At 42.6% G+C, this 25,644-nt stretch overlaps 2 protein-coding genes across 8 annotated transcripts in view; one reads left to right on the plus strand and one right to left on the minus strand.

Moving 5' to 3' along the window:
* The window catches only part of LOC145360300 (transmembrane protein 82-like), a 54,660-nt gene that overhangs the window by 2,014 nt on the left and 27,002 nt on the right, over positions 1-25,644 (plus strand). The window contains exons 2-7 of one of the 3 annotated variants that reach the window (XM_080215453.1): positions 4,318-4,486; positions 4,571-4,643; positions 9,825-10,002; positions 11,385-11,793; positions 14,633-14,820; positions 15,872-16,910. In XM_080215453.1, coding sequence (XP_080071579.1) covers positions 4,405-4,486; positions 4,571-4,643; positions 9,825-10,002; positions 11,385-11,793; positions 14,633-14,820; positions 15,872-15,985 — 1,044 coding nt within the window. In that variant the 5' untranslated portion in view covers positions 4,318-4,404 and the 3' untranslated portion in view covers positions 15,986-16,910. Of the gene's footprint in view, positions 1-4,317; positions 4,487-4,570; positions 4,644-9,824; positions 10,003-11,384; positions 11,794-14,632; positions 14,821-15,871; positions 16,911-25,644 lie in introns of those variants that run through there. The other 2 variants (XM_080215454.1, XM_080215452.1) reach the window with 2 other exon arrangements.
* Positions 18,805-25,644, minus strand: part of bcl2l16 (BCL2 like 16) — a 43,823-nt gene continuing 36,983 nt past the window's right edge. The window contains exons 1-3 of one of the 5 annotated variants that reach the window (XM_080215458.1): positions 23,189-25,310; positions 22,429-22,970; positions 18,805-19,848 (exon numbers count right to left, since the gene is read on the minus strand). In XM_080215458.1, coding sequence (XP_080071584.1) covers positions 19,717-19,848; positions 22,429-22,869 — 573 coding nt within the window. In that variant the 5' untranslated portion in view covers positions 22,870-22,970; positions 23,189-25,310 and the 3' untranslated portion in view covers positions 18,805-19,716. Of the gene's footprint in view, positions 19,849-20,528; positions 20,683-22,428; positions 23,127-23,188; positions 25,311-25,644 lie in introns of those variants that run through there. The other 4 variants (XR_013889681.1, XM_080215457.1, XM_080215456.1 and 1 more) reach the window with 4 other exon arrangements.

Below are 25,644 nucleotides of genomic sequence, written 5' to 3' on the forward strand. Positions count from 1 at the left end.
TAATTAATGATGCACATTGTTCAAACAGGAAGTGGCAGTATAGTGCTTTATTTGTTTGAATTATTCAGGGACAAAGTGAGGTTGTGGGGTATTTAATAATATTCATAGCAGATTTATATTGCAGGAATACTGGTGTTGGATGTATTTTATCACATCTTCTCCACTGCGGACCTAAGCAAAGTTGGCAGGTTTGCTTTAAGTTGCTGCTGGTTATATCAGAAACTACACAGTAAGGGACAAAATACCAGCATGGAACAAACAGAATATAAAAGTCTTTTAAGAATCTGCTGTCAGGTTAAGGCCACATGTTCCAGTAAAGTAAATCCAGAAAGCCTATTCCTGCATCTGAACTATATTACACTGCAGAGCCCAACACAACTTTGGAGCTGGCTAATAATTCAAACATATATAAACTGACAGGTAGGAAAACATCTCCTAGTGTCTCCTACATAATTGTGAGACTCTGTTACTCACAATAAATACACTTAACATCATAACCTGAAAGCCATGTGATCCGCGAGAAGCAAAACAAAATCACAGGTCAATTTGGAGGGGTAACATCTGGAAGATTCTTCTTTTGACTCCCTTAGGAGACCACTCAAGACTCGTTGCTGCCTTTCAGGGGAATGGGACCCATCTGGTTCGTTAACGTCCTTTAGGGAAGGAAGTCTGCTGTTCTTACCTGGTCTGGCCTATGTGTGACTCCAAACCTACAGCAATGTGGTTGACTCTCAACTGCCCTTTAAACAAGGGCAACAAGGGATGGGCAACAAACGCTGGCCAGCCAGTGATGCCTATGTCCCTCAAATGAATAAAAAAAACAGGATTTGTAAACCAGCCCAAGGAAACAGGAAGCAAAAACAGATAGTGATGGTGTAAAAATGATGAAGTCATCTACATTAACTCGGAAGGTGAGCCGAGGGAACTGTAGATAGCTTTAAAATGAAATACTGAAAGTATTGAAACAGGATACACAAAACCACTAAGTAGACATCATGTACTACTAGATAACTGTGTTCTTGATCTCTTCGAAACAAACATCAAACACAATAGGGTATATAGAACAGAATATATTTTGTAATGACCAGTAACAGTTATACAATTCAGCAATTATAATAGCATTTAAATTTCCGCTTTTTTCAATTCACAAACTTTTGCCTGATGTACACCAAGAGTAAGAGTCATAACCCCATATTCCTACAGTCAGTATTGTTCTAAGAACCACTTTGTAAAGAGGAAATTTCAGGGGAGGCTGGAAAACTGGGGTTTTAACAAAGCAAAATTACAAAACCAGATTAAAACAGTAGAATCGTGGTAAACGGAAAATGACTGCATGCAGTGCCAACTGATCAAATACAGCATCTGGTAATTTTGATAACAACACGAAAAGATGTCAATTGGCAAAGGATGTAAAGGATTTGAGTGGCCATGGAAAGGTGAGAATCTGTTATCAATGAGGCTAATCAAATATTAGGCTGGATCATGTTGAATATAAGTCAAGACAAATTGTGATATGTGCCCTATTGATGAAACAATATTTATAACCATGTGTACAAACTTACATTTTAACCTCCAAATAAGACTCTGTTGGAGAGAATCCAGAGAAGAAAGGCAACAGTCAAAATTAGTGGGCACTGCATGCAGTCATTTTCCATTTACCAGCTCTGACAAAGGGTCATCCTGACTCAAAATGTTAGCCCTATTCTATCTCCACAGACATTGTCAGATTTGCTGAGATTCTCCAGCATTTTTTGTTTTCAGAATTCCAGCATTAGCAATATTTTTCCTTTATTTTGAATTCATTTTATTTATCTGCAGAGTTTATGTCGCACATTCACCACCCTGCACACAAAGCCATTCAATTAACTTAGGGGGGAGACGTGTTGCAGGTTTTAATACACAAGAGAATATTGGATAATATTAGCTGGTTAATGTGGATTATAGACACAGAAACAAAGAACAGGAGTGCAGGAAAAGCAGTGTCAGCTACACACATGCACAGATACATCATAGTAGATTTTGCAATAGAGGAGGAAGACAAATATTGTATGCTCGTGGTTCAAATGATAGACCTTTACAATACATTGAAACATGTGCATCTTACATGAATTTATTGAGTGTATTCAGGAAGACTTTCTCATTCAGTATGTGGATGGCCCAACTAGAGAGGGAGCAAAACCTTACCTCCTCTTGGGAAATAAGGAAGGGCAGGTTTCAGAACTGTTAGTGAGGGATCACTTTGGGACCAGCAATTATAATTCCATTAGTCTTAAGATAGCTATGGAGAATGATAGATCTGGCTCAAAAGTTAAAATTCGAAATTGGGGTATGGCCAATTCTGATGGTAGTAAACAGGAATTTTCAAAAGTTGATTGGGGATGTCTGTTAGTAAGCAACGGGGCATCAGACAGTGGGAAGTTTTCAAAAGTGTGTTAACCAGGGTTCAGGGTAAGCACATTCCTTTTAGAGTGAATGGCAAGGCTGGTAGAAAAAGGGAACCCTGGATGACTTGGGACATTGAGGCCCTGATCAAGAAGAAGAAGGAAGTGAATGACATGGATGACCTTGTTGATACTTAAGAGGCCCTACTCTCTCCCAAGTTACTCTTCTGACCTTTATGTATTTGTAGAAGCTCTTAGGATTCTCATTTGCCTTATCTGGCAAAGCAATCTCATGTCCCCTTTTTGCCCTCCTGATTTCTCCCTTAACTCTACTCCGACAACCTCTACACTCTTAAAAGGATCCACTTGATCCCAGTTGCCTATGATTTGGATAAGAATTTATGGGGCATGGTGAGCAAGTTTGCAGATGATTGGTAGCATATTGGACAGTGAAGAAGGTTATCTAGGACTGCAACGGAACCTTGACCTTGATGAGCCAGTGGGCCGATGGACGGTAGATGAAATTTAATTTAGATAAATATAAGGTGATGCATTTTGGTAGATCAAATCGTGGCAGGACCTAGTCAGTTAATGGTAGTGCGATGGGGAGAGTTATAGAACAAGAAAATCTAGGAGTTCAGGTTCATAGCTCCTTGAAAGTGGAGTCACAGGTGGACAGGGTGGTGAAGAAGGCATTCAGCATGCTTGGTTTCATTGGTCAGAACATTGAATACAGGAGTGGGACATCTTGTTGAAGTTGTACAAGACATTAGTAAGGCCATACTTGGAATACTGTGTACAGTCCTGGTCACCCTATTATAAGAATGATATTATTAAACTAGAAAGAGTGCAGAAAAGGTTTACTAGGGTGCTAGTGAGATTTGATGGTTTGAGTTATAAGGGGAGGCTGGATAGACTAGGACTTTTATCCCTGAAGCGTAGGAGGCTTCAGGCTAATCTTATAGAGGTCTATAAAAGAATGAGAGGCTTAGAGAAGGTAGATGGTCAACATCTTTTCCCAAAGGTCTAAAACGAGAGGACATAGGTTTAAGGTGAGAGATACAAAAGGGCCCAGAGGGGCATTTCTTTCAGTCAGAGGGTGGTGAGTGCAATAGTAGAGGTGTGTACAATGTTATCTTTCAAAAAGCATTTAGACAGTTACATGGGTAAGATGGGTATAGAGAAATATGGGCCAACTGCAGGCAATTAGGACTAGCTTAGTGGTAAAAGCTGGGTGACATGGACAAGCTGGGCTGAAGGGCCTTTTCCATGCTGTAAACCTCTATGACTTTGAATGGTAGAAGAAAATCCTATAAATTACCAAGCTAAATATTCAATCAAATTTATTTAAAATTTAATTATATAAAGTGTAGGACCAGGCATCCAGTTGGCAATTCCCAAAAATCTCTTTCCCTCTAATGCCTATTCTCTCAAATATCCACCCACTTCTCTGCTTCCACAGCAAGTTTGTGCCATACATTCATCACCTTTTGCATAAAATAATTTGATGTAATCAACCTGCTTAGACTCCTCAAAGCTTATGTCTTCAATTTTAGTATTTTGACAATCCTGAACAATTTATCTATTTCCTTAAAGTCTTCAGTAATATCTCATCAGCCCTCTCTCTTCCTGACTCAACATTGCCCACTCTTCACCTTCTGTCCTTATCCAGTTAGCTACATATTGTTCTGCTGGTTTCAGTGAGCTATCTACCAAATTCAGAACAGTCTCAAGCCTCTCTTTTAATGGGGTCATTTATAATATGTATGGATATATTTATAAGACTGTTTGTGAGTTTGTTTTTTTACAGGTATTTGAGATTTGGGGGATTGCTTGCAGATTGTGAAAGGATATTTAAGGCTTTTTTTTGGGGGGGGGTGATATATTTGAGGGGTATTTGCGGTGTTGAATCTCTTCTTCCGGCATCTCTCTACAGCCGTCGCCAGGCGGTGTTGGACCAACCGCTGGAGGCGAGTGTGACTCCGCTGGACTTTGACCCTAAAGGCGGGAGCGGAGGCTAGAAATGTGGGGCTTTCTCCGACGGTGGATCCCCAACTTTGGGTGGATTTCTCTGCCTTCGAACCCGATAGACAGCCTGCTGCAGGGTGAGTTGGTGGCCGGAGTGCGAGAGGCCAGTCTATAAAATTGAGCCCCTTTTTTTAAAAATATCGCCCGCTTTCTGTTCATAGGTGTGATCGCGGCTTGTGCTGTCGCTGTTCTCAACCATTTGCTGCGGATTAACCTCCATATCCAGTATTTGAAGTAAGTTTAATGGGGTGGGGGGGGGGAAACTTTCTTAAAGTGAAATCCAAATCTCGTGGTATTCTCATAGAGGGACACAGACAAGTGTGATTTGAGACTCGCTCCGTGGTATTAACCATAATCACATCGTTAAAAGGCTACTTAGACTGGTTAAACACCAGCTCTTGACTTTCTGCAGCGAGTTGAATTCGACTTTAATACACAAATCCAGCTTTTTCGAGGCTAGCTGAAGCTGAGTGAGTGATCCTGATGACCCCTGTTGCAGAATGTATCCCTCGCCACTAGTTGTCACTAAGTTTACACATTAGTAACGGCGACCGCCTCGAAACTCGCCGTTATTATTTGATTTATTATTGTCACATGTACCGAGATACAGTGAAAAGTATTGTTGTGGATCCGCGTATGTTTATTTATTAGTCACAAGTAAGTTTACGTTAACACTGCAATGAAGTTACTGTGAAGTTCCCCTAGTCGCCACAGTCAGGTGCCTGTTCAGGTCAATCCACCTGAACAGCCCGTCTTTCCTCCTGTGGTGGAAACCGGAGCGCCTGGAAGAAACCCATGCAGACACGGGGAGAATGTGCAGACTCCGCAAAGACAGTGACCCAAGCCAGAAATTGAACTCGGGTCTCTGGCGCAGTGAGGCAGCAGTGCTAACCACTGTGTCACCCATAGCAATGTAATTCAAATAATTGTTCATTTCTTTTACTGTAGTGTTTATACTCACCCTCACTATAACCCTTCATACTATAACCTCACCCCTCTGTGGAACAATTCTTGATAACCACTCTACACTGACAGATCCCATACAACTCATTAAGTTTGATAACACCCTCCAACATAATGCACTTTGACAAGAGTGAGATGCATCAGGCTGTTACAATCAGGCATGTGACAAATACTGACCACTGAGTCAGAGGTAAAGTGGGCTGACTGCTTTTCTCATCAACTTTGTTCTTGTAACTCTGAAATGGAATACTCTACCATACTTTACTGCACACCACATCCTCAATGTAATATTCCCAGATATGCCATCCAGACTGTATTGTAGCCTAGTATACCGCACATTCTGCATTGTTACAGTTGCTGAAATACCTCATATTCCTTAATGTGACAAATCTCTCCACCTTTCTCTTCTATTCTAAGCCACTCTTTCAAACCTATCTCTTTGATCTGTTCTAAACCCCTGTGAAGTGACATGGGACACTTTACTAGATTAAGGGCACTTTATGGCTGCAGGTTTTTGTTGTTAAATTCTTGGTAATCAGTCACACGTAATGTAATTGTTAACTTGAAAAAGAGGTATTATTGCCACTGAGATGAAGTGAATTTTACTGTCCCACTCATTATGGGAATCGGAGCAGGCGAGGGGCAAACAATGGGAAAGGTTCGTTGACCTCGGGAGAGATTTTCCAGTTTCAGGACAAGCATGGCTGGAAAATCCCACCTTAACTTCATTTTTGAAAACAAAAAAAAGTAGTTCACTACAACTCTCCCCCCCTGCTCCCCCCCCCCCCCCCCAGCCCCTTGCCCTCTTCTGTTTCTTTGCAGCTTTGGACGGTATTGGCTACTCTCCTTTGATCCAAAAGGCGAAGGAGCAGAATTAGGCCAGTCGGCCCATCGTGTCTGCTCTGCCATTCAATCATGGCTGATATTTTTCCCATTCTCATTCTCCTGTCTTTTCCCCATAACCCTGATTCCCGTTATTAATCAAGAACCAATCTGTCTCCGTCTTAAAGATACTCAATGATCTGGCCTCCACAGCCTTCTGCGGCAAAGAGTTTCACAGATTCACCACTCTCTCTGAAGAAATTCCTCCTAATCTCTGTTTTAAAGGATCATCCCTTTAGTGTGCCCTCTGATTATAGTTTTTCCTGCTAGTGGAAACATCCTCTCTACGTCCACCCTATCCAGGCCTCGCAGTAACCTGTAAGTTTCATTAAGGTCTCCCCCCATCCTTCTAAACTCCAAGTACAGACCCAGAGTCCTCAACCATTCCTCATACGACAAGCTCTTCATTCCAGGGACCATTCTTGTGAACCTCCTGTGGAAACTTTCTAAAGCCAGCAGATCCTTTCTTAGATGCGAGGCCCAAAACTGCTTACAGTGCTCCAAATGGGGTCTGACTGGAGCGTTATACAGCTTCAGAAGTACATCCTTGCCCTTGTATGCTAGCCCTCTTGATATGAATGCTACCATTGCATTTGCCTTCCTAACTGCCGACTGAACCTGCACGTTAACCTTAAGAGAATCTTGAACAATGACTCCCAAATCCCTTTGTGTTTCTGATTTTCTAAGCATTTTTCCACTTAGAAAATAGTCTGTGCCTCCATTCCTCCTTCCAAAGTACATAACCTCACACTTTTCCACATTGTATTCCACCTGCCACGTCTTTGCCCACTCTCCTAGCCTGTCCAAGTCCTTCTGCAGCCCCCTGCTTCCTCAATATTACCTGTCCCTCTACCTACCTTTGTATCACCTGCAAACTTAATAACAGTACCTTCAATTCCTTCCTCCAAATCTTTAATGTGTACTGTGAAAAGTTGTGGTCCCAGCACTGACCCCTGAGGCACACCACTAGTCACTGGTTGCCATCCTGAAAAAGATCCCTTTATCCTCACTCTCTGCCTGCTGCCAATCAGCCAACCCACTATCTGTGCCAAGATCTTATCCTTAACACCGTGGTCTCTTAACTTATTTAACAGTCTCCTATGCAACATCTTATCAAAGGCCTTTTGGAAATCTAAGTAAATCATGTCCACTGGTTCTCCTTTATCTAACTTCCTTGTTACATCCTCAAAAACTCTAACAGATTTGTCAGACATGACTTCCCATTGACGAAACAGTGCTGACTCAGTCCTATTACTTCCAAGTACTCCGCAATCTCATCTTTAACGATGGACTCTAAAATCTTGCCAATGACTGAGGTCAGGCTAACCAGCCTATAATTTCCCATCTGCTGCCTCCCTCTCTTCTTAAACAGTGGTGTTACATTAGCTACTTTCCAGTCCTCTGGGACCCTCTCTGTCTCCAGTGATTCCTGAAAGATCACCACCAATGCCTCCACAATTTCCTCAGCTATCTCTTTTATAACCCTTGGGTGTAGTCCATCTAGTCCAGGTGATTTATCCACCTTCAAACCTTTCATCTTCCCCAGAACCTTCTTAGGGATGACCATTACATTCACCTGTATCCCCTGACTCCCTTGGAGCTCTGGCATCCCACTGGTGTCTTCCACCATGAAGACTGATGCAAAGTAACTATTCAGTTCATCTGCCATTTCTTTGTTTCCTTTTAAAGGCTTCCCACTAATCCTCACCACTTTGTATGCTTTTCCTTTTGCTTTTACGCTGTCCTTGACTTCCCTCGTCAGCCATGGATGCCTCATCTTCCCCTTAGCATGTTTCTTCCTCCTTGGGATGAATTTCTGTTGTGCCTCCCGAATAACTCCCAAAAACTCCTGCCATTGCTGTTCCACTGTCTTCCCTGCTAGGGCTCCCTTTCCAATCAACTCTAGCCAGCTGCTCTCTCATGTCTTTGTAGTTACCTTTATTTAATTGTAATACCGTTACATCTGATTCCAACTTCTCCCTCTCAAACTGCAGGGTAAATTCTATCATATTATGGTCACTGCTCCCTCAGGGTTCCTTCACCTTAAGTTCCCTAATCAAATCTGCCTCATTTGCACATCACCAAATCCAGATTTGCCTATTCCCTAGCAGGCTCCGTCACAAACTGCTCCAAAAAAAACACCTTTTAGACAATCCACAAATTAATTCAATCAAGAACTTATAGGTAAGGGGATCAAAGGTTACTGGGAAAAGGTGCGAGAATGAGGTTGAGAAACTTATCAGCCATGATTGAATGGTGGAGCAGACTCGATGGGCTGATTGGCCTAATCCTGCTCCTATATCTTATGATCCTCCATGGCACTTAAGGCTGCACTCCTTCTACCTTCTCAACGCAGTCACGATATTCCCTCAGTAGGTTTTCTCCCTATCGCTCAGTCACTTCCAAGGTTATGTGCAAGGGTCTTCCTAATCATGGTCTACATGCTACCTTTCAGTAACATACAATCCTCTTCTATATATACCTCCAGCTTTACCTCTCTCCCTCTATCATTGGCTCCAGATCTGCAGTTGTATTGTTTGGTTGCCTGCCTGATATTACGTCCAAGGTGATTCATAACTTCCTACAGATCAGTGTACAATATTTTACACCCTATCCCTTCTCCCATGCTGTTGAACCCTCACCTTCCCTTTACCACCTTCTTGATCAATTTCTGTGAAGCTGTCCATGTTCAGATGATGAGATGTTAAACCAAAGACTTGCCTACTTGACTTAATATCGCAGGTGTGTGTTCAGGCTCTCATGGCACTGTTCAAACAACAATGAGGGCGGCACAGTGGTTAGCACTGCTGCCTCACAGTGCCAAGATCCCAGGTTCGATTCCAGCCATGGGTCACTGTCTGTGTGGAGTTTGCAATTTCTCCCCATGTCTGCATGGGTTTCCTCTGAGTGCTCCAGTTTCCTCCCACAGTCTAAAGGTGTGCGGGTTACATTGATTGCCCAAGCTAAATTGACCCTAGTGTCAGGGAGATTAGCAGGTTAATGAGGGTTATAGGAATGGGGCCTGGGTGGGATTGTGGTTGGCACAGACTCAATGGGCCAAATGGTCTCCTTTGGTACTGTAGGAATTCTGTGACTATTATTTCTCACACAAAGCCAAGAAAAACAGTCAAATTTATCATCCATCTCGTTAATGTTTGTGGGATCTTGCTATGTGCGAAACAGCTGCCACATTTACCTTGGTGAAATAATTCATTGTTTGCAAAGTGCTTTGAGTCATTCCTGAGAGAAAATCCACACAATGGTTGTGTCCTGCAGTAATTGTTCACTGCTTATTGTCAAAGAGCAATAAAACACACTAGGATTTGACCCCTTTTCATCCTGAGAAATAATTGGAGAGGAAGGAATGGGGAGTAATGAGATTCAGACTTGATCCCACCTGACAGGAAAGCAGAATTGGAGGGAGTCATCCCAGAAGCATTCTCTGATGGTCTCAGCAACTGGTACTAGGAGTGCACACAAACCAGGATCTCTTCAGGCTGCTGTACTCTGAAGGGAAAAACACATATTTTGAATCAGTCATGAGGAAGGTCTGCCATTTTATTGTTTCAGTGAACCTGCCCGAGTTGGAGCCAAAGCTCCCAGGCTGCATTCCCGGCGACAAATTCTGGATTTCCTGCATTTATGCGTCCTGACCATCCTATTCTCCATCGTGGGATCCAGAGTGTCCTCTCTGGTGGTGCTGGAATTCTCCCTTCGAATCATTTCCACGCTGCTTTCCAACAATCATGTAAGTTTCTATGGTCTTTATTACTTTTGATGGGGTGACACACAGAGTCAGTGTAACATGCAGAACGATCTCTGCCCATCCCAATTACAGGGTTTAAATGTCATGTTAGGAAATCAGGCACATTGCTATTGCCATAAATGCAGGAGATTCCTTTAGTGGAATGGGAGATAAGAGGATGTGATGAATTCTGGATTAGGAGCACACTGATTGTTACTCTGCCTTTTTTGCGTGACTCTGTGTGTAGCCTTTGGACTCTGCTCCAGATTTGTTTAGACCAGTTGTACAACTGTTGTTGCCCAAGCTGTGTAATGCAGAGCAGTCATCAGATCTGGGATCTTGCTGGTCTGTATGGCTTAGTACACTTATCAGCTGAGTCATTTGGGCAGTGTCAGATTCAAGACCTGAGAATTCGTGCAGATTTGAAAGCTGTAGGAGAACAATCTAAGAGTTGAGTTATGGAAGAGCTGAGGAAGATGGGCTTTTAAGTCCTTGAAAGGAGGCAGCTGAGAGGAGCCTTCACAGACATAAATAATAATCGGTGTAGAAACCGTAAAGCTGTATCACTACAGGCAGCTAAATGCAAGCAACTAAGCAGGTACAGGAGCACAAGTAGGTAAATGTGCACATAGTGAACAGCCGTTGATATTGTTGCCCTTACTGAATCCTCCATTGTCAACATCCTTGGAGTTACCATTTGACCAGATATTCAACTGGACTGGCTACATAAACACAGTAGCTACAAGAGCAGGTCAGAGGCATACGGCAGTGAGTAACTCACCTCCTGACTTCCCAAAGCCTATCCACCATCAGAAGTCAGGAGTGTGATGGAATATCCCTTACTTGCCTGGATGTGTGTGGTTGCAACAACACTCAAGAGGTTTGACACCATCCAGGACAAAATAGTCCGCTTGATTGGCACCGCATCCACTCCCTCGACCACTGATGCTCAGTAGCAGCAGTGTGTACTATCTACAAGATGCACTGCAGCATTTTACCAAAGAAATGCTAAACCCATGATCACTTCCATCCATCCAGACACATGGGAACACCACCAACTACAAGTTTTCCTCTAAACCACTCACCATCCTGATTTGGGTCAAAATACTGGAATTCTCTCCCTGACAGCACTGTGGGTCAACCTACAGCACGTGGACTGCAGCAATTCAAGAAAGCAGCTCACCACTACCTTCTCAAGGGCAACTAACAATGGACAATAAATGCTGGCCAGCCAGCAACACCCATGTCCCACAAATAAATTTTAAAAAAGTTATTGGAGTACCAACTAACAGATAATTATTTTTGATTGTAAAGTTGATTTGCTATTTGAACACTTGATTGGCAGATGTGAACAGTGTAAGACTAAACTTTCCAATGGTTTTTAGGGACCGTCCAGGAAACAACTCTTCCTGCTATGTCAGTTTTCTGTGGGATGTGGTATGACGGCCAGCCTGAGCTTTCTGAATGAGGGGGCACCTCACTCAACTTTAAGCTTGATGCTAAGCACCAGCCTTGCTGGCCTCCTCGTGTGGTATATGCGGAAACTGGTAAAGCACGTCAACACAATGTATGAATTACACAGTAAGGAGCGGTACTGTGGAGTGTGCATATTCCTTCTGACTACCTGGCATCAGATTCCTAAACTGCTGTGCAATGCCTTGACGGTTGAGTTCATCGTGGCGGATGCGGCAGCCATCTTCCTCATTAACAGAGACTTCATCACCACCTCAGAGGCAATAAGATTCTGGACACCCCTGACTATCTGCTACACTCTGCTGGTGATTTACATGCAAGGTGAGAATTGTTAGGATAGTGCGCAGAATGGAATAGTCTGCTATGTCTAATAGCTGTGAAGCGAAAGGGCAAATCCAAGGTCACCCATGGCCATACCCCTAGTGGCCAACTGTGACACTTCTGTACAGACTAGCTTCATTCCAGTTCCTTTACGTGGTCTGTGCTGATTTTAACTGACCTAAACCAGGGCAGCTGTTGGAACTTCAATATCTCAACATTAAGGAAAAAAGTCAGCCAAGGTTCCGAGCTTAATCGCTGTCCAGTGATTCTTTCCAGAAATTGTGCAGATGAGGGGTGTGGTTGGATCAAGTCTGCTGTGAAACTCCCATGGAAAAATGTCCTTCCAAGATTCATTGTCAAGAAACTCACACAAAGGAGGGACAGAATACTGAATGGGAGCCAGCAGCTGTGGAACCTGCACTCCAGGAAGGAGTTAGTGTTCTCAGGAGACGAAATTGGGACAAAATGTGAAAACTGCAAGTTTCACTGTTTGACCTCCCTTTTGGAGAAATCCTGTCAGTTTTTATTCTTATTAACTGGTCATTTTACACAAGGTTCCCTCGTCTACCCCAAGTCCTCCTGTGTACAGGGTTGTATGCCCTGCAATATCTTTAATCTGTGGAAACTTGGAAATGCAGGAGTTTATGGGAGCGGCAAGTGCAGAATGCATTATGATCTTTGCATTTATGGAAAGAAATGACACGAATTTGCGATTTATTCGTAATGATAGGAATTTGTTATAAGAGGTGATGGTGAGGCCCTAAGCAGCTGCAGGCTGCCCAGCTTCTCTGTGTACCCACTCCTCCTTCACCCCACTATTCATAGCAGAGCCTTCAGCTGCCTGAGTCCTAACTATACATATCCCTCCACTATATCAAACTCTTCAAGCCAGCCTTCATGTATTAGTCTCAGATTCAGTGTTTCTTTCCTTTATCTTTATTGTAAAGAATTTTACAACAGGTCATTTGGCTCAACTGGTGTTTATGCTCCATATGAGCCTTCTCCCATCTTGCTTATTCTCACCCTATTAACATACCTTCATGTTTTTATCCAGCATCCCCTTAAATGCACCAATGCTATTTGCCTCAACCACTCCAATGTAGTAGAAAGTTCTACATTCTCACCAGGTTTTAGATGTATAAGTTTTTCCTTAGTTCCTTACTGAATTGATTAGTGACAATGCTATATCTAGCGGTTTTGGTGGCACTGTGCTGCTTTTGTGTCAGAAGAGCTTAGTGGTCAAAGAAGTTATGTTCATGACTTTTTTTATTCATTCATGGGACGTGGGTGCCACTCGCTGGGCCAGCATTTATTGCCTGTCCCTGAGGGCGGTTAAGAGTCAACCACATTATTATCATAGAATCCCTACAGTGCAGAAGGAGGCCATTTCCATCGAGTCTGCACCGACCACAATCCTATCCAGGATATTTCTGTAACCTCACATATTTACCCTGCTGATCTCCTGACACTAAGGGGCAATTTAGCATGACCAATCCACCTAACATGCACATCTTTTGTCTGTGGGAGGAATCTGGAGGAAATCCACGCAGACACGGGGAGAACATGCAGACTCCACACAGACAGCAACCCAAGCTGGGAATCGAACCCAGGTCCATGGCGCTGTGATGTAGCAGTGCTAACCACTGTGTCACCCCTTGCAGTGGGTTTGGAGTCGCATGCGGGCCAGATCAGACAGGGACGGCAGATTTCCTTCCCTAAAGGCCATAAGTGAACCAACTGGGTTTTTACAACAATAGTTTCATGGTCAACATTAATTCCCAGATTTTTATTGAATTCAGATTTCACCATCTGCTGCAGTGGGATTTGAACCAGGGTCCCCAGAGCATTACCCTAGTTCTCTGGGTTACCAATCCTGCAACAATACCACTACACCACCATCCCCCCTATGTCCAACACGTACCATTAACAAGCAGTAAGAGCAGGAGTAATTCCTGGTCAGCCATATGATGGAAACAAATTGGAGCTGCCACCCTCACTATCCATAATTCCAGGCTGCAACTTGTATGTAAAGATGCATGTTCCAGCAGCAACTCAGATTCCCTGAGTGTGATATGTAACAACATGTTGTTACTTATGGTCCTTAGTTTTGAACTCATTCCCTCTTTCCCCCTCCCCACCAAGTCGAAACATCTGTTTACCACGTCAAAACCTCGATCAGACTTTTCTTTTTTAGAGAAAAAGAGCTCAGCCTGTTCGGTCTTTCCTGTTATTTGTAGCATCCCACTTCTGGCATTATCTTTTTAAATCATTTCGATTTAAAAATTCTCATCAATGTTTGCAAGTCTCTGCATGGCCTGGCCTCTCCCTATATTTCCACTTAACAAACTATCGGATATCAGCACTCCTCTAATTCTGGCCTCTTGGGCATCGTTGATCTTAATCACTCCTGGTGGTAACCTTAAGTTGCCAAGGCCCTAAACTCTAAAATTCCATCCCTAAACCTCACTGCCTTTTTGACCACTTTCCTCCTGTAAGACACTACTTAAAACATATCTTTAATCAAGCTTTTGGTTAGCTGCCCTTATGGGTGGCACTGTAGTTAGCACTACAGCTTCACAGAATCAGGGACCCAGATTCAATCCCAGTCTTAGGTGACTGTTTGTGGAGTTTGCATGTTCTCTCCATGTCTGTGTGGGTTTCCTCCGGGTGCTCTGGTTTCCTCCCACAATCCAAAGATGTTAGGTGACTTTGTCAGCCTGCATTACTACTTCTAATGATTTGTGAATTTGTACCCTGGGTATGTGAACCAGCTTGGGACATTTTTATGTTCAGTGTTTGGATGGTGCCATTGCAACTGATCTCTTTTGTCATGTTTCAGAGGAGCAGAAGCAGAATCCAAGTGAGCAGAGTATCTATCAGACAGTAGGTGTGAGGATGGGTGGGCTGCTGATTTTGACCCTGACTGTTGGGACGTGGGCAGACGTGTTCCATGTTCTCTTATCGCTGGTTGGAGAGATGTTATGTCTGCTTCAAGCAGGATCAATGATAAAGGCCTGTAGACAACAGGTAAGCAAGTTCCTTGCCTTCTTTAATATCAGAGATGACTGGATCAGACCATACCTCAGCATGAGGTAATACCCCTTCCAGATGCTGATTGCTAGAAACCTCCTGTTCAAAGTGTAAAACATCCAGGAATTCATTTGGTCAAACTTCTTCACTTAGATAATTCCTTGTTTGTTTTCTGCATTCTTCCATCACTTGGTTTAATCATTTTTAAAAGTTGATGTATTTCTGTTTGCATCTCAATTCATAATGACATTCATGCATATCTTCCTAAAAAAAAAGTAATGTTGACAATGCTCTTACCAGCTGAACATTCACTGCTTGCAGACTCAACTCCATGTGGGGATGCACCCTTTGCATGTTCACAAATACCTCCACACAAACTCTTATGTCCACATTCATCTATACATATGCGCACTTCCTTTCATGCTTGCACACTTGAGAACATTTATTTATTTGTGTTAGCACTCTTTTCTGGTGTTGAATGCTTTTTCCAGGTTTGGATACAGATAATTTTGTTTTTTTTTTAATTTCCTAATCTGTAAACATTTCATCCTGTGAAAGGAAGCCTGGGCAGTAGAATCCTAGCTCACTCATTAAGTGTGAGTCTAAGTTAATGGTGGGCAGCTGGTTCCTAAGGTACTGAATGCCAACAGAAGTCAGCACCTTTAGTGGAGAATGGGAGGTGGAGCAAATTTTAATAAAGAAAGCATTTGTATGGTGCTTTTCATAGCAACTGGATGTCTCAAAGCACAATTAAGTATGTTTGGAGTATAGTGACTGCTGGTAATGTGGGAAATGTGATGGGTTATTTGTACCACAGCAAACTCCCACAACAGCAATGTGAGGATGATCGATTAATCTGTTTTTGTGCTGTTGATTGAGGGATAAATATTGGCCGGTACACCAAGCAATAACTCCCCTGTCCTTCTTTGAATTATAACTTACTATGGAGTGGGACTTGAACCCAGAGCCTTGTAACTCAGAGGCAAGAATGCTGCCAACTGAACCATTGTTGCCACATTAAATTTAAACAATAAATTATGATTTACAGGATTCCTCAGAAGTCAATTACAGTGGGACAGTAAGACAACCCCAGCAGAGTGTACAGCAGCGATCGAGAGTATCTGACACACAAATCCTGGATCACCAAAGAGACAGCAGCTGAGTGGAGAGTCTCAGACCATTCAAGAGCATGCTGCGGTTTGGGACAGTTCTGAGCCTTAGTGCCTTTCAATTAATTTTTAATTTGCTGATTGTATACTTTAGAAACTTGGAGCGAGAGGTAAAGGTTGCAGGCAGCCAGATAGGGAAACTACCTTTTCTCTTCAATACCAGGGTTTGGTGGTATATAAAGAAACACCTGAAAACATTGTGGGAAGTGTATGTATTGGGGTTCCAACCGCCTCATTACCACATGAGGAAGGTAAGTATGCTAAGGAAGCCTTTCTACTCAAGCGAACATCTGGAACCCTCTCACTGGTTTGTAAACTGGGCACATGTTTCTGTGGGGGAAGGGCCATACATACATACTGGCTGCACATTCCAATTTATTTCTTATGGTAAACTTTTAAAGCTGAAAATTAGGCTCTGTGAGACAAAAAGATCTCAGATCCTGTGTGGCATTTACTGATCTCAGTTGGGATGCTGCTAGGGAGTTACAATTAGCATAAGCATCCCTGAACTAGGGATGAAAGAAATACGCCAGAGATCCATAGTAAGCAGTTTGGTCACTGCTTAAAGCCTGTGTGGACATTGGGTGAGGGATGGGATTGGGCTGAGTTTTATTTCTCCCCAGAGTCAAATACTCTGCTGGCACTCAATGTCTAGGTCTCCATGTGAAGAATGGAAATGGGGAGATCACTGGAAGATGCTTGAATCTATGAATCACTGAACTGGGCAAGGATTGGTACATTCAGGATAGGGAGAAAATTGGTTAGGAAAATTGTGAACTCAGTTACTTGAGACTTGTACATGATTTAAAGTGATTTTGTCTGTTAACCGATCCATTAATTGTTGGTGATCATCTCCAGTTTGTTTCTGTCACATTCTATATAAAGTTAATTGAAAGTATTTCAGTCAATAAATAGTCAGAGAGAAAAAACTGCATTGTCAGTGTTATTACTCCGGGAACAGACATGTGAAGGGATGAGTTGAATATGATGTGTATCCCAAGAGTTTCTTTACCAGCATTGGGTAAGGAACTGCTCTCTGGTCTCAACTGAGGTGGCAGGACTGGTGCTACATTTGACCTCAGAGTCTGAATTAAGAGAGAAAACCTGATTATTCCCATACCCGAGGACTATATGGTGGACTCTGTTGGAAGTCTATGTGTGGGGATCAAATGCAGACAGAATTAGAATCATAGAATCACTGCAATGCAGAAGGAGGCTATTCAGCCCTTCAAGCTGCACCAATTCACCCACAGAGCATCCTATGCAGGTCATATGCCCATAACCCTGCGCATTTACCCCTAATCTCCTAACTGACATATCCTGGGATACTAAGGGACAATTCAGCCTTGTTGATCCACCTACTATCACTTGTTGTGATGCTGCCAGGTCAGATGCTGTGGGGATGTTCAGTATCAAAATCCACAAATTAGGAGAGATCACTTAATCTGAGTCTAGAGGCTGTCCAGTGCATTGACCTTGGGACTCGGGTGAATGCAACTCAACGCATTCAAGAATTTGGCAGCCTTGTAAATGCTGATTTTTGTTCCATTCTGTGGGAACTCAGTATGTGGGGGACGGTTTTGAGCCTGCTCTCAGCACCTGCGGGAATGGTGGCACATGCTCAAAATCCAGCAACATTCGGGAAAGCGCAATTTGTGCTGGTGAGTTTCTAAGTTCCAATTTTCTAGCTCCCTTGCTGGTACAGTAGTGTGAAACATGCTGCAGGATCCCAGGAAACTCATTTGAACCCCATTGCTTCAAGCAGGAACAATGATAAAGGCTTGTAGAAAACAGGTAAGCCAGCTCCATTTCTTTAATATCAGAACTCCTTCTCGTGGAATGGGGATAGAGTGTGCCCTACCTCTGCTCCATCCATCCAGCAGTCTGGTCAGGGCTGCCTTCAAAGAGCATGGTGAGGACCTCTTGGTGGCCATCCCCTGCAGACATTCTGGAACAAGTGCTGTGGAACCATTTATACAGAACTTCCCAGTGATTGCAGTGGTTAAGTTGTTGTTTAGCTGGCAAATCAGAGGGAACACTCTACAGGAGTAGGGTGATTTTGTGAGTGTAAAATTATTGCTAATGAGATGTAAGAATCAGTCTGAAATCACACCAGTGCCATTGGTGGGAAACACTTCATTTTTTTGCACTGAAACTAACACTGTCATTTTTTTTTGGTAAGACTTCATCCTGTGTCTTTATGTCTCAGATTTCTGCAGATTGATGTTGGGCAATCCAACTAGATTCTTCAGAGAATCAGGACCAGTATCAGAGCAAATGTGTTAAAAGTTTTGTATTCTTTAATAACAAGGGTGGTGCAGTGGTTAGCCTTGCTGCCTCACAGCAGCAGGGATCTGGTTTGATTCTCAGCTTGGATCACTGTCTGTGTGGAGTTTGTACATTCTCCCCATGTCTGCATGGGTTTCCTCCGGGTGCTCCAGTTCCCTCCCGCAGTCTGAAAGACATGCTGGTTAGGTGCATTGGCCATACTAAATTCTTCCTCAGTGTACCTGGACAGGCACCAGAGTGTGGTGACTAGGGGATTTTCACAGTAACTTCATTGCAGTGTTAATTGTAAGCCTCTTTGTGACAATAATAAGTAAACTTAAAACTTAACGTTCAGAGGTTTGTGGATTTCCTAGCAGGAATCACTAGTAATGATGCTTCATGTCCACTGGGTGGCGGGACTAACTCAGTTGGATTTTATTTTGCGGAACATTATTTGTCATTTATCCAATTTCCTTCACTTCTCCTCTCCTCCTGAAGGGGTAAAGTATAGGAATGCTGGAACAAGATAGGACTTGACACCAAATGAAAAAATGATGTTATTTATTCATAGAAACTGTTGCTAAAGCAGAGAATGCTATGGAAACAACAGATCCACATCTGAAATAAAATCAAACAGCTTCATGTTTTTATTGGGATCCTCCATCATTGAAACATTACCCTGTCCTTATTTTTATCAGAAGCTCTCTATTTCCAACATTTTCTGTTCTTGTATCAGATTCTCAAGGTTCATTTATTCATTTTTATCTGTTACAAACCCAACAGCATTGCTATCTACAAAAGAACAGATAGGAATTCACACCACTAAAATCTTACACAAAGAAATGGCTGAGATAATGAGTTGGTGTGAATTCTCTATTGTCAAGTCAAGTTACCATAGAAAAACATGCAATTGTATCATTCTTCTTGTGACCTCAGAGCACCCTTCAGTCAAAAAAATTACTTTTGAATTGTAGTTATTGTTTAATGTAAGAAACATCCTTATCCCACAATTTAGTTAAGTGGAAAGGCTGATAGAAAGCAGAGGTTAAATTATCTAAATATGAGCTTTGACAAAGGGTCATCTGGACTCGAAACATCAACACTTTTCTCTCCTTATAGATGCTGCCAAACCTGCTGAGATTTTCCAGCATTTTCTGTTTTGGTTTCAGATTCCAGCATCTGCAATAATTTGTTTTTATTTAAATTATCCAATGTTTCAATAGACATATAAGAGTCAAGCACAGAATTTAACCAATTAATGAATCACATATATGTATTTGGTGTGAGCCATCAAGTGAAAATGTTGTCTGGGAGAACATGTGCATTGTGCTAGGATAGATCATGCCAGACAGGAATAGTTGGATTGGTAATAGATGGCCAGTGAGGTTGATCTGCTATGCTGTGCAGAGAATGCAGAACAATGGTGAATGTCTCAGAAGGGCTGCAGCCAATTCCATCAGTATAGCCTTCTCCTGTAAACATAGTAAGTCAATGACATGACACCCAGCAGGAGTAATACGCCACAACATCCTCGGATAATGGTATGTTCAGGTTCTTCTTTCTTAGCATAACGCTGTATAAAGCCAGACTGAGAAAGAAAGAAGGTAGCACAGTTTGAAATGAGGAGAAATACTTGCTTTATATACTGCCTTATCACATATTGCAAAAAAGCATTCAGTGCACACCAAGGTGTTACATACAGCAATGAGTCAATCAGTGCTTCATGTTGTTAGTTCAAGGGAGAATGCTAACCATGAGAACTTCCATGTTCTTTTTCAAACAATGTCATAAGATTTTTAATGTTTGCCTGGGACCTTTAGCACTAAAAGTTGATCCTGCCTTTGTTCTGGTTGTGTTTAAAATCCAATAGCCCATCTCGTATTGAGTCCACTTCACTCAACCCAGGGAGGATTGGGTTGTGATGATTGAGGAGGGGGTTTGCATTTGTGTTTGACTCTTCAGTTCTTTGAACTCCTGGCACAGCCTTCATATCATCCAATTGATGTAGCATATACCTGTTGTGTGAATATATAAATTGTATATGAACTTTACCCTCCCATTTCACAAGAAGGGGGAATGTAACTCTTCGCAGTTGGCAGAGTTGAGCCACCCAGTAGTGCAGGAAAGAGGGAATTAATTCCCCAGTGAACAGATCACACATGTAAATGTCTAACTCCACAGAGACTGAGAGACCAGCTATTGTCTTTGTGATATTGAATCATAGAATGGTTGCAATACAGAAGGTGGCAACTTATTTTGCACACTCACCTAACTTGTCTCTATCTCTCTATCTCTCTTTGCGGATGGCAGTATGCACTCAAAATCCAGAGAGCGCATTTCAAATCAGCGAGTGTCCAAGTTCTGATCTTACTGGCCCCTCACCAGTGGAGAAGTACAAAACATGCCGCGGGATGGTAGAATGCTAATTTTAATACATGAGCATGTCATTAGCGAGCACTCTCTCCAGGACCTCAGCCCTTAGCAGATATTCAACAGGCACCAGCGTGATGGCACGATAGTGCCACTTACAACAGGTTCACGTGGGGGAAGGGGAGGGGCTGTAAAGGTAAGCAAAGCCTCCAGGGGAGAGGGACATGATTGGGAAGTTGCCTAGAAAGACCCCCTAGCACTGCCCTGTGACACAGCCCCTTAGTGCAAGTTGGAACTGCCAGGTTGGCACCATGTTCATGTAAACATAACAGTGCTAAGGGGCAGGCCCCAGTGGGAGCCTTATGGGGGCGTGTTGGAGGGATTCATTTAGATGTGGTGGCTGGGAGCGAATGGAGGAGCTGCAAACTCCCTGTGGGGTGGAGGGGAGATCGGCCCAATTAATCAGATTATGATTATTTTGTGAATCTTTTATATGTTTTGTGATCATTTTTACCTTTAAGCATGTTTGCCATCTGCCCACAATGTGTCTATATTAATCTATTTTTGACAACATATAATTGATCATAGCATCCCTGCAGTGCAGAAAGAGGAGATGCCGGCATTGAACTGGGGTAAACACAGTAAGAAGTTTCACAACACCAGGTTAAAGTATAGCAACTTGATGTCTGTGTCTCTTCTTGGAGATCCTGTCCACTCTCCACTTTAACCTGGTGTTCTGAGACTCCTTACTGTGCAGAAAGAGGCCATTCAGCCCATCGAGGCTGCACCAACAACAATCCCACCCAGGCCCTAACCCCTAAAGCTATTTATTTACCCTGCTAATCCCACTGTCAATAAGGGACAATTTAGCATGGCCAAACAACCTAACCTGCACATTTTTGGACTGTGGGAGGAAACCGGAGCACCTGGAGGAAACACATGCAGACACGGAAGGAACATGCAAATTCCATACGGGCAGTCATCCAAGGCCAAAATTGAATGCGGGTTCTTGGTGCTGTGAAGCAGCACTGCTAACCACTGTGCCATCCAATTGGACAGAAATCTTTGGCATAACACAATTGGTGAACAACAAAAGTATAAAATAACCAATTAGAAAGGAGAAAAATACAAAGACTAAAATACTTTACCAATGAAAAATAAGGAAATTGACCCATGACCTCATGGTCAAGATAGACACAAGAACTATTGTGAAGGTCACAGCAATGATCTAGTCCCATTACTGAAAAACTGAGAACTAGCGATCAAATCTTTTGAAAATAGTGATTTTGCTTGCTTTGCTGCTGGTAAATCATACAGTATAGAATTCTACAATGCAGAAGGAGGTCATTTGGCCCATCAAATCTGCACTGACCACAATCCCACTCAGGCCCTATCCCCATAATCCCATGCATTTACCCTAGCTTGTCTCCCTGACAGTAAGGGGCAATTTACCAAGGACAATCCATACATCTTTGAGGAAACTGGAGCACCCGGAGGAAACCCATGCAGACATGGGAAAAATGTGCTAAGTCCACACAGACGGTGACCCAAGGCAGGAATTGAACTTGAGTCCCTGGTGCTGTGAGGGGTCATGTGGAGTGTGGGATGTCACATTTTTAGGAGTCAGACAAAATCAAGGTGGAAAGTCCCATCTGGAGACTAACCAAACCACTAACACACTGGTGCAGTTTCCCACAATATCACTGTTGCTAGGCAGTAAGTTACATGCCAGTTAGTGCATTTAAACTATTTTGGTTGCATTGCCTCAGGGTCACTATGTAAAAACTGTCATACTCACCCATCCTCCGCTTTCTCTAATTTTTGGACACACATTTCTCTCCACATACTGTCCCACTCTGAATTCCAGCTCCTCTACCACAGACTCCATGCCATTTTTCTGGCAGTATATGGCTAGCTGCCCAGCCAAGACATAAATGGAAAGGATCCCACTCCAGGTCAATTCTTTCTTCTGCCAGGGTTTCTCTGGTTGGAAATGCTCATCCAGCATCGTGAATAAATAGTCGCAGGCATTGTCAGCACAAACCTCCTTGAAAATCCGGGGCCATCGCTTGAAGAAGATGGGGTATTTCTCCAGGAGGTCACTTCCTGCATGTCTCAGGGCTGCTGTAGCCACACTGGGAGCAGGTTTTGATGTCCTACCAGTCACATACCTGATGTAATCCTGTGACATTATATAGGCCTCCTTCACCATATGATCACTGCTTTGTTCAGTTGTCATTTGAAATGGCCACAATCTGTGAAATATGTTTGGTTGCTGAGCTGCTCTGTGCTGTTATGATGGAATTGGACGCTCAAATATCAAGAGACAGTTTGCAGTATCTAAAAATAACAAGGACGGCATCAGGGTGACCAGGCCAGGGAAATATCCTGGCAAAATGTCAGGGCTAATATTCAGAAATACAGTGTGCAAAGTGTAATTAGTGATTTGGAAAAAAAAAATCAAGCTACTGATTACTTTTACTTAGTTCACTGTGAGGTATAACACATGAGGAATGCAAAGCTCCAGAACACAAACAAAGTCTGGGATCTTCATTTACCTCAAATAGTTGAACATATCCAACTCACGCACCCAAATGTTCACCTCTGTTACCTATGCTGGCATGTGCTTGAATGTGCTTAGCAAGGGTAAGATTGGACTTTGCTGTAGTGCCCTTGCTGACACTCCGGGTGTAGACCCTCGTGAAAAGGAAGGTCGCCTGCTTGAAGTACTGGGAGGTGCACATTCGCCATGGAGTCAATTTCAGCCTGAGTCAGCAACTTTAGGTTGGAAGGTATAAAGATAATGAAATGCCTTATAAAGTGAATGTTTTCATTCTGTTGGGAACATGGGAGAGTCAGTTATGGAATCCAGCTAGACAGGATTAGATTGATCAATATCAAGTTTCATGTATCAAGTATCAGCAAAGTGCATTTCGAATTATAGAAGTTATAAAAATCCTACGGTGCAGAAGCAGGCCATTTGGCCCATTGAGTCTCCACCAACTCTCCAACAGAGCATCCCATTCAGACCCAATCCCCATAACCCCACTAATCCCCCTAATCTACACACTAAGAGACAATTTAGCAGGACCAATCCATTTAACCTACACATGTTTGGACTGTGGGAGGAAACCTATGCAAACACAGGGAGAACATGCAAACTCCACACAGCCAGTCATCCAACTTGGGTCTCTGGCGCTGTGAGGCTGCAGTGCTAACCTCAGTGCCACTGTGTTACCCATAAAAGATAACTGACTATTTAATCCATAGTGTTGGTTGAGGAATAATAATCAACTGGGACAACTCCCCTGTTTGTCTTCAAACTGGAGATCTTTTAGATCCATTTTAATAAATAGATGGTTTGGGTTAATAGCTCATCTAAAACACAGCACCTATAATAATGCAACACTCCCTCAGTACTGCAGTGAACTGTCAACCTAGATTAAATACTCACATCACATGAGTTGGATTCAAACCCTGAAATTCTGATTCGGGGAAACAGTGCTGTTATCGACAGCCAAAATAAACAAAATAACGAAAGCAAAGAGCATTAAAATGATTTAAACAACAATGGGATGCTAATTGGGAGACTCCAGAGTTAAATCAAAGTGGGCTGAATGGCATTGTTCATTTCTCATTATCATGCACTATTTCTTTGCTATTGCCTGCGCATGTCTGCTATCATTCAAATTTAATTAGAATTTAAAAATTGCTTTGATTAACCACAGACAGAGCCTAGCAGCTGTGGCTTTGATACAACAACACTACAAGTATAAACAAGACTGTATAAAAGTTGTCTAAACCTGCTTTTGGATTTAGATTTTGCTTTTATTTTGGCCTTTTGAATGTACTGTCACTGTAACAAAAAGACTAGAAATAACAAGTCATTGCTCCAGTGAACACCAACTGGAATTGTGGAGATCAGCTCATTTGGATGCTCAGAGATACAGTTAATTGCTGAGATGATAGATTTTTGGATAAGCTGTTGATATAGGATGTCTCACACATCACTGCAAATCAGTGAACCAACATAGCCCAGAGAAAGAGAGAGCAATGAGGGGCAGATGGTGACCGGAACAATTATGATACCACTGGCAGTGAACACAACCAGATCAGAAGCAGAAAAGAATATATCTTTCTAATATAAACACAGTGGAACAGACAATGCCAGGAGATGCTGTTATTGAAAACTGAATCACTGAGAGGCACAAGACTGAGATGGATGAGAACTAAAGGAAGACAGAGAACTGTGTGGATATCACTGAGACAGCCAGTTTCAAACCTGCCATTCTGCTGAATTTAAAGAAAGCAAGTAAGGATACTGCCATTGAATGTTAATACCTGTCACTTTCTGGGAACTATCAGAGATACTCAACCACCAGAATTTTGCTGAAGGAAAATATTATTATTGTGATAACACTCAGGATATGTTTCTATGAGATCAAAAGTATCGATCCTTTGAATCAAAATGTACATCCAGAGCAATACCGTGGCAAATCAAAAATTCACCTATTACTCTTTTCTGCAAAAAAGGATACCTGGGTTTGATATTGAAATGAGGCATGGACAAGGGTTTGGCCTATCGAGCTGACAGGGGTCTGATGCAAACTCGTTAACCTGAAATGATAACTCTATCTCTCCACAGTAAGAAGTCTGACAACACCAGGTTTAAGTCCAACCGATTTATTTGATAGTACCTCACAACTTCTTTGTCAGGTGAATGAGGAGTTCTGGCCTCAGACAGAGCATATAAGAGTTCTGAGGTCAGAACTCTTCATTCACCTGACGAAGAGGTAAACCTCGAAAGCTTGTGAGGTACTATCAAATAAATCAGTTGGACTTAAACCTGGTGTTGTCAGACTTCTTACTGTGTTTACCCCAGTCCAACGCCGGCATCTCCACGTCATATCTCTCCACAGATATTGCCTGACCTTCCAATCTGATAATTTCTGAATGTAATTATCAAACTAGGTGGGTGATTATACATCTATCTAATTTTTCTAACCAAGCCAGC

Source organism: Carcharhinus amblyrhynchos, chromosome 30, assembly GCF_965287045.1.
Source record: "Carcharhinus amblyrhynchos chromosome 30, sCarAmb.v2.hapA, whole genome shotgun sequence".
Classification (NCBI taxonomy): Eukaryota; Metazoa; Chordata; class Chondrichthyes; order Carcharhiniformes; family Carcharhinidae; genus Carcharhinus; species Carcharhinus amblyrhynchos.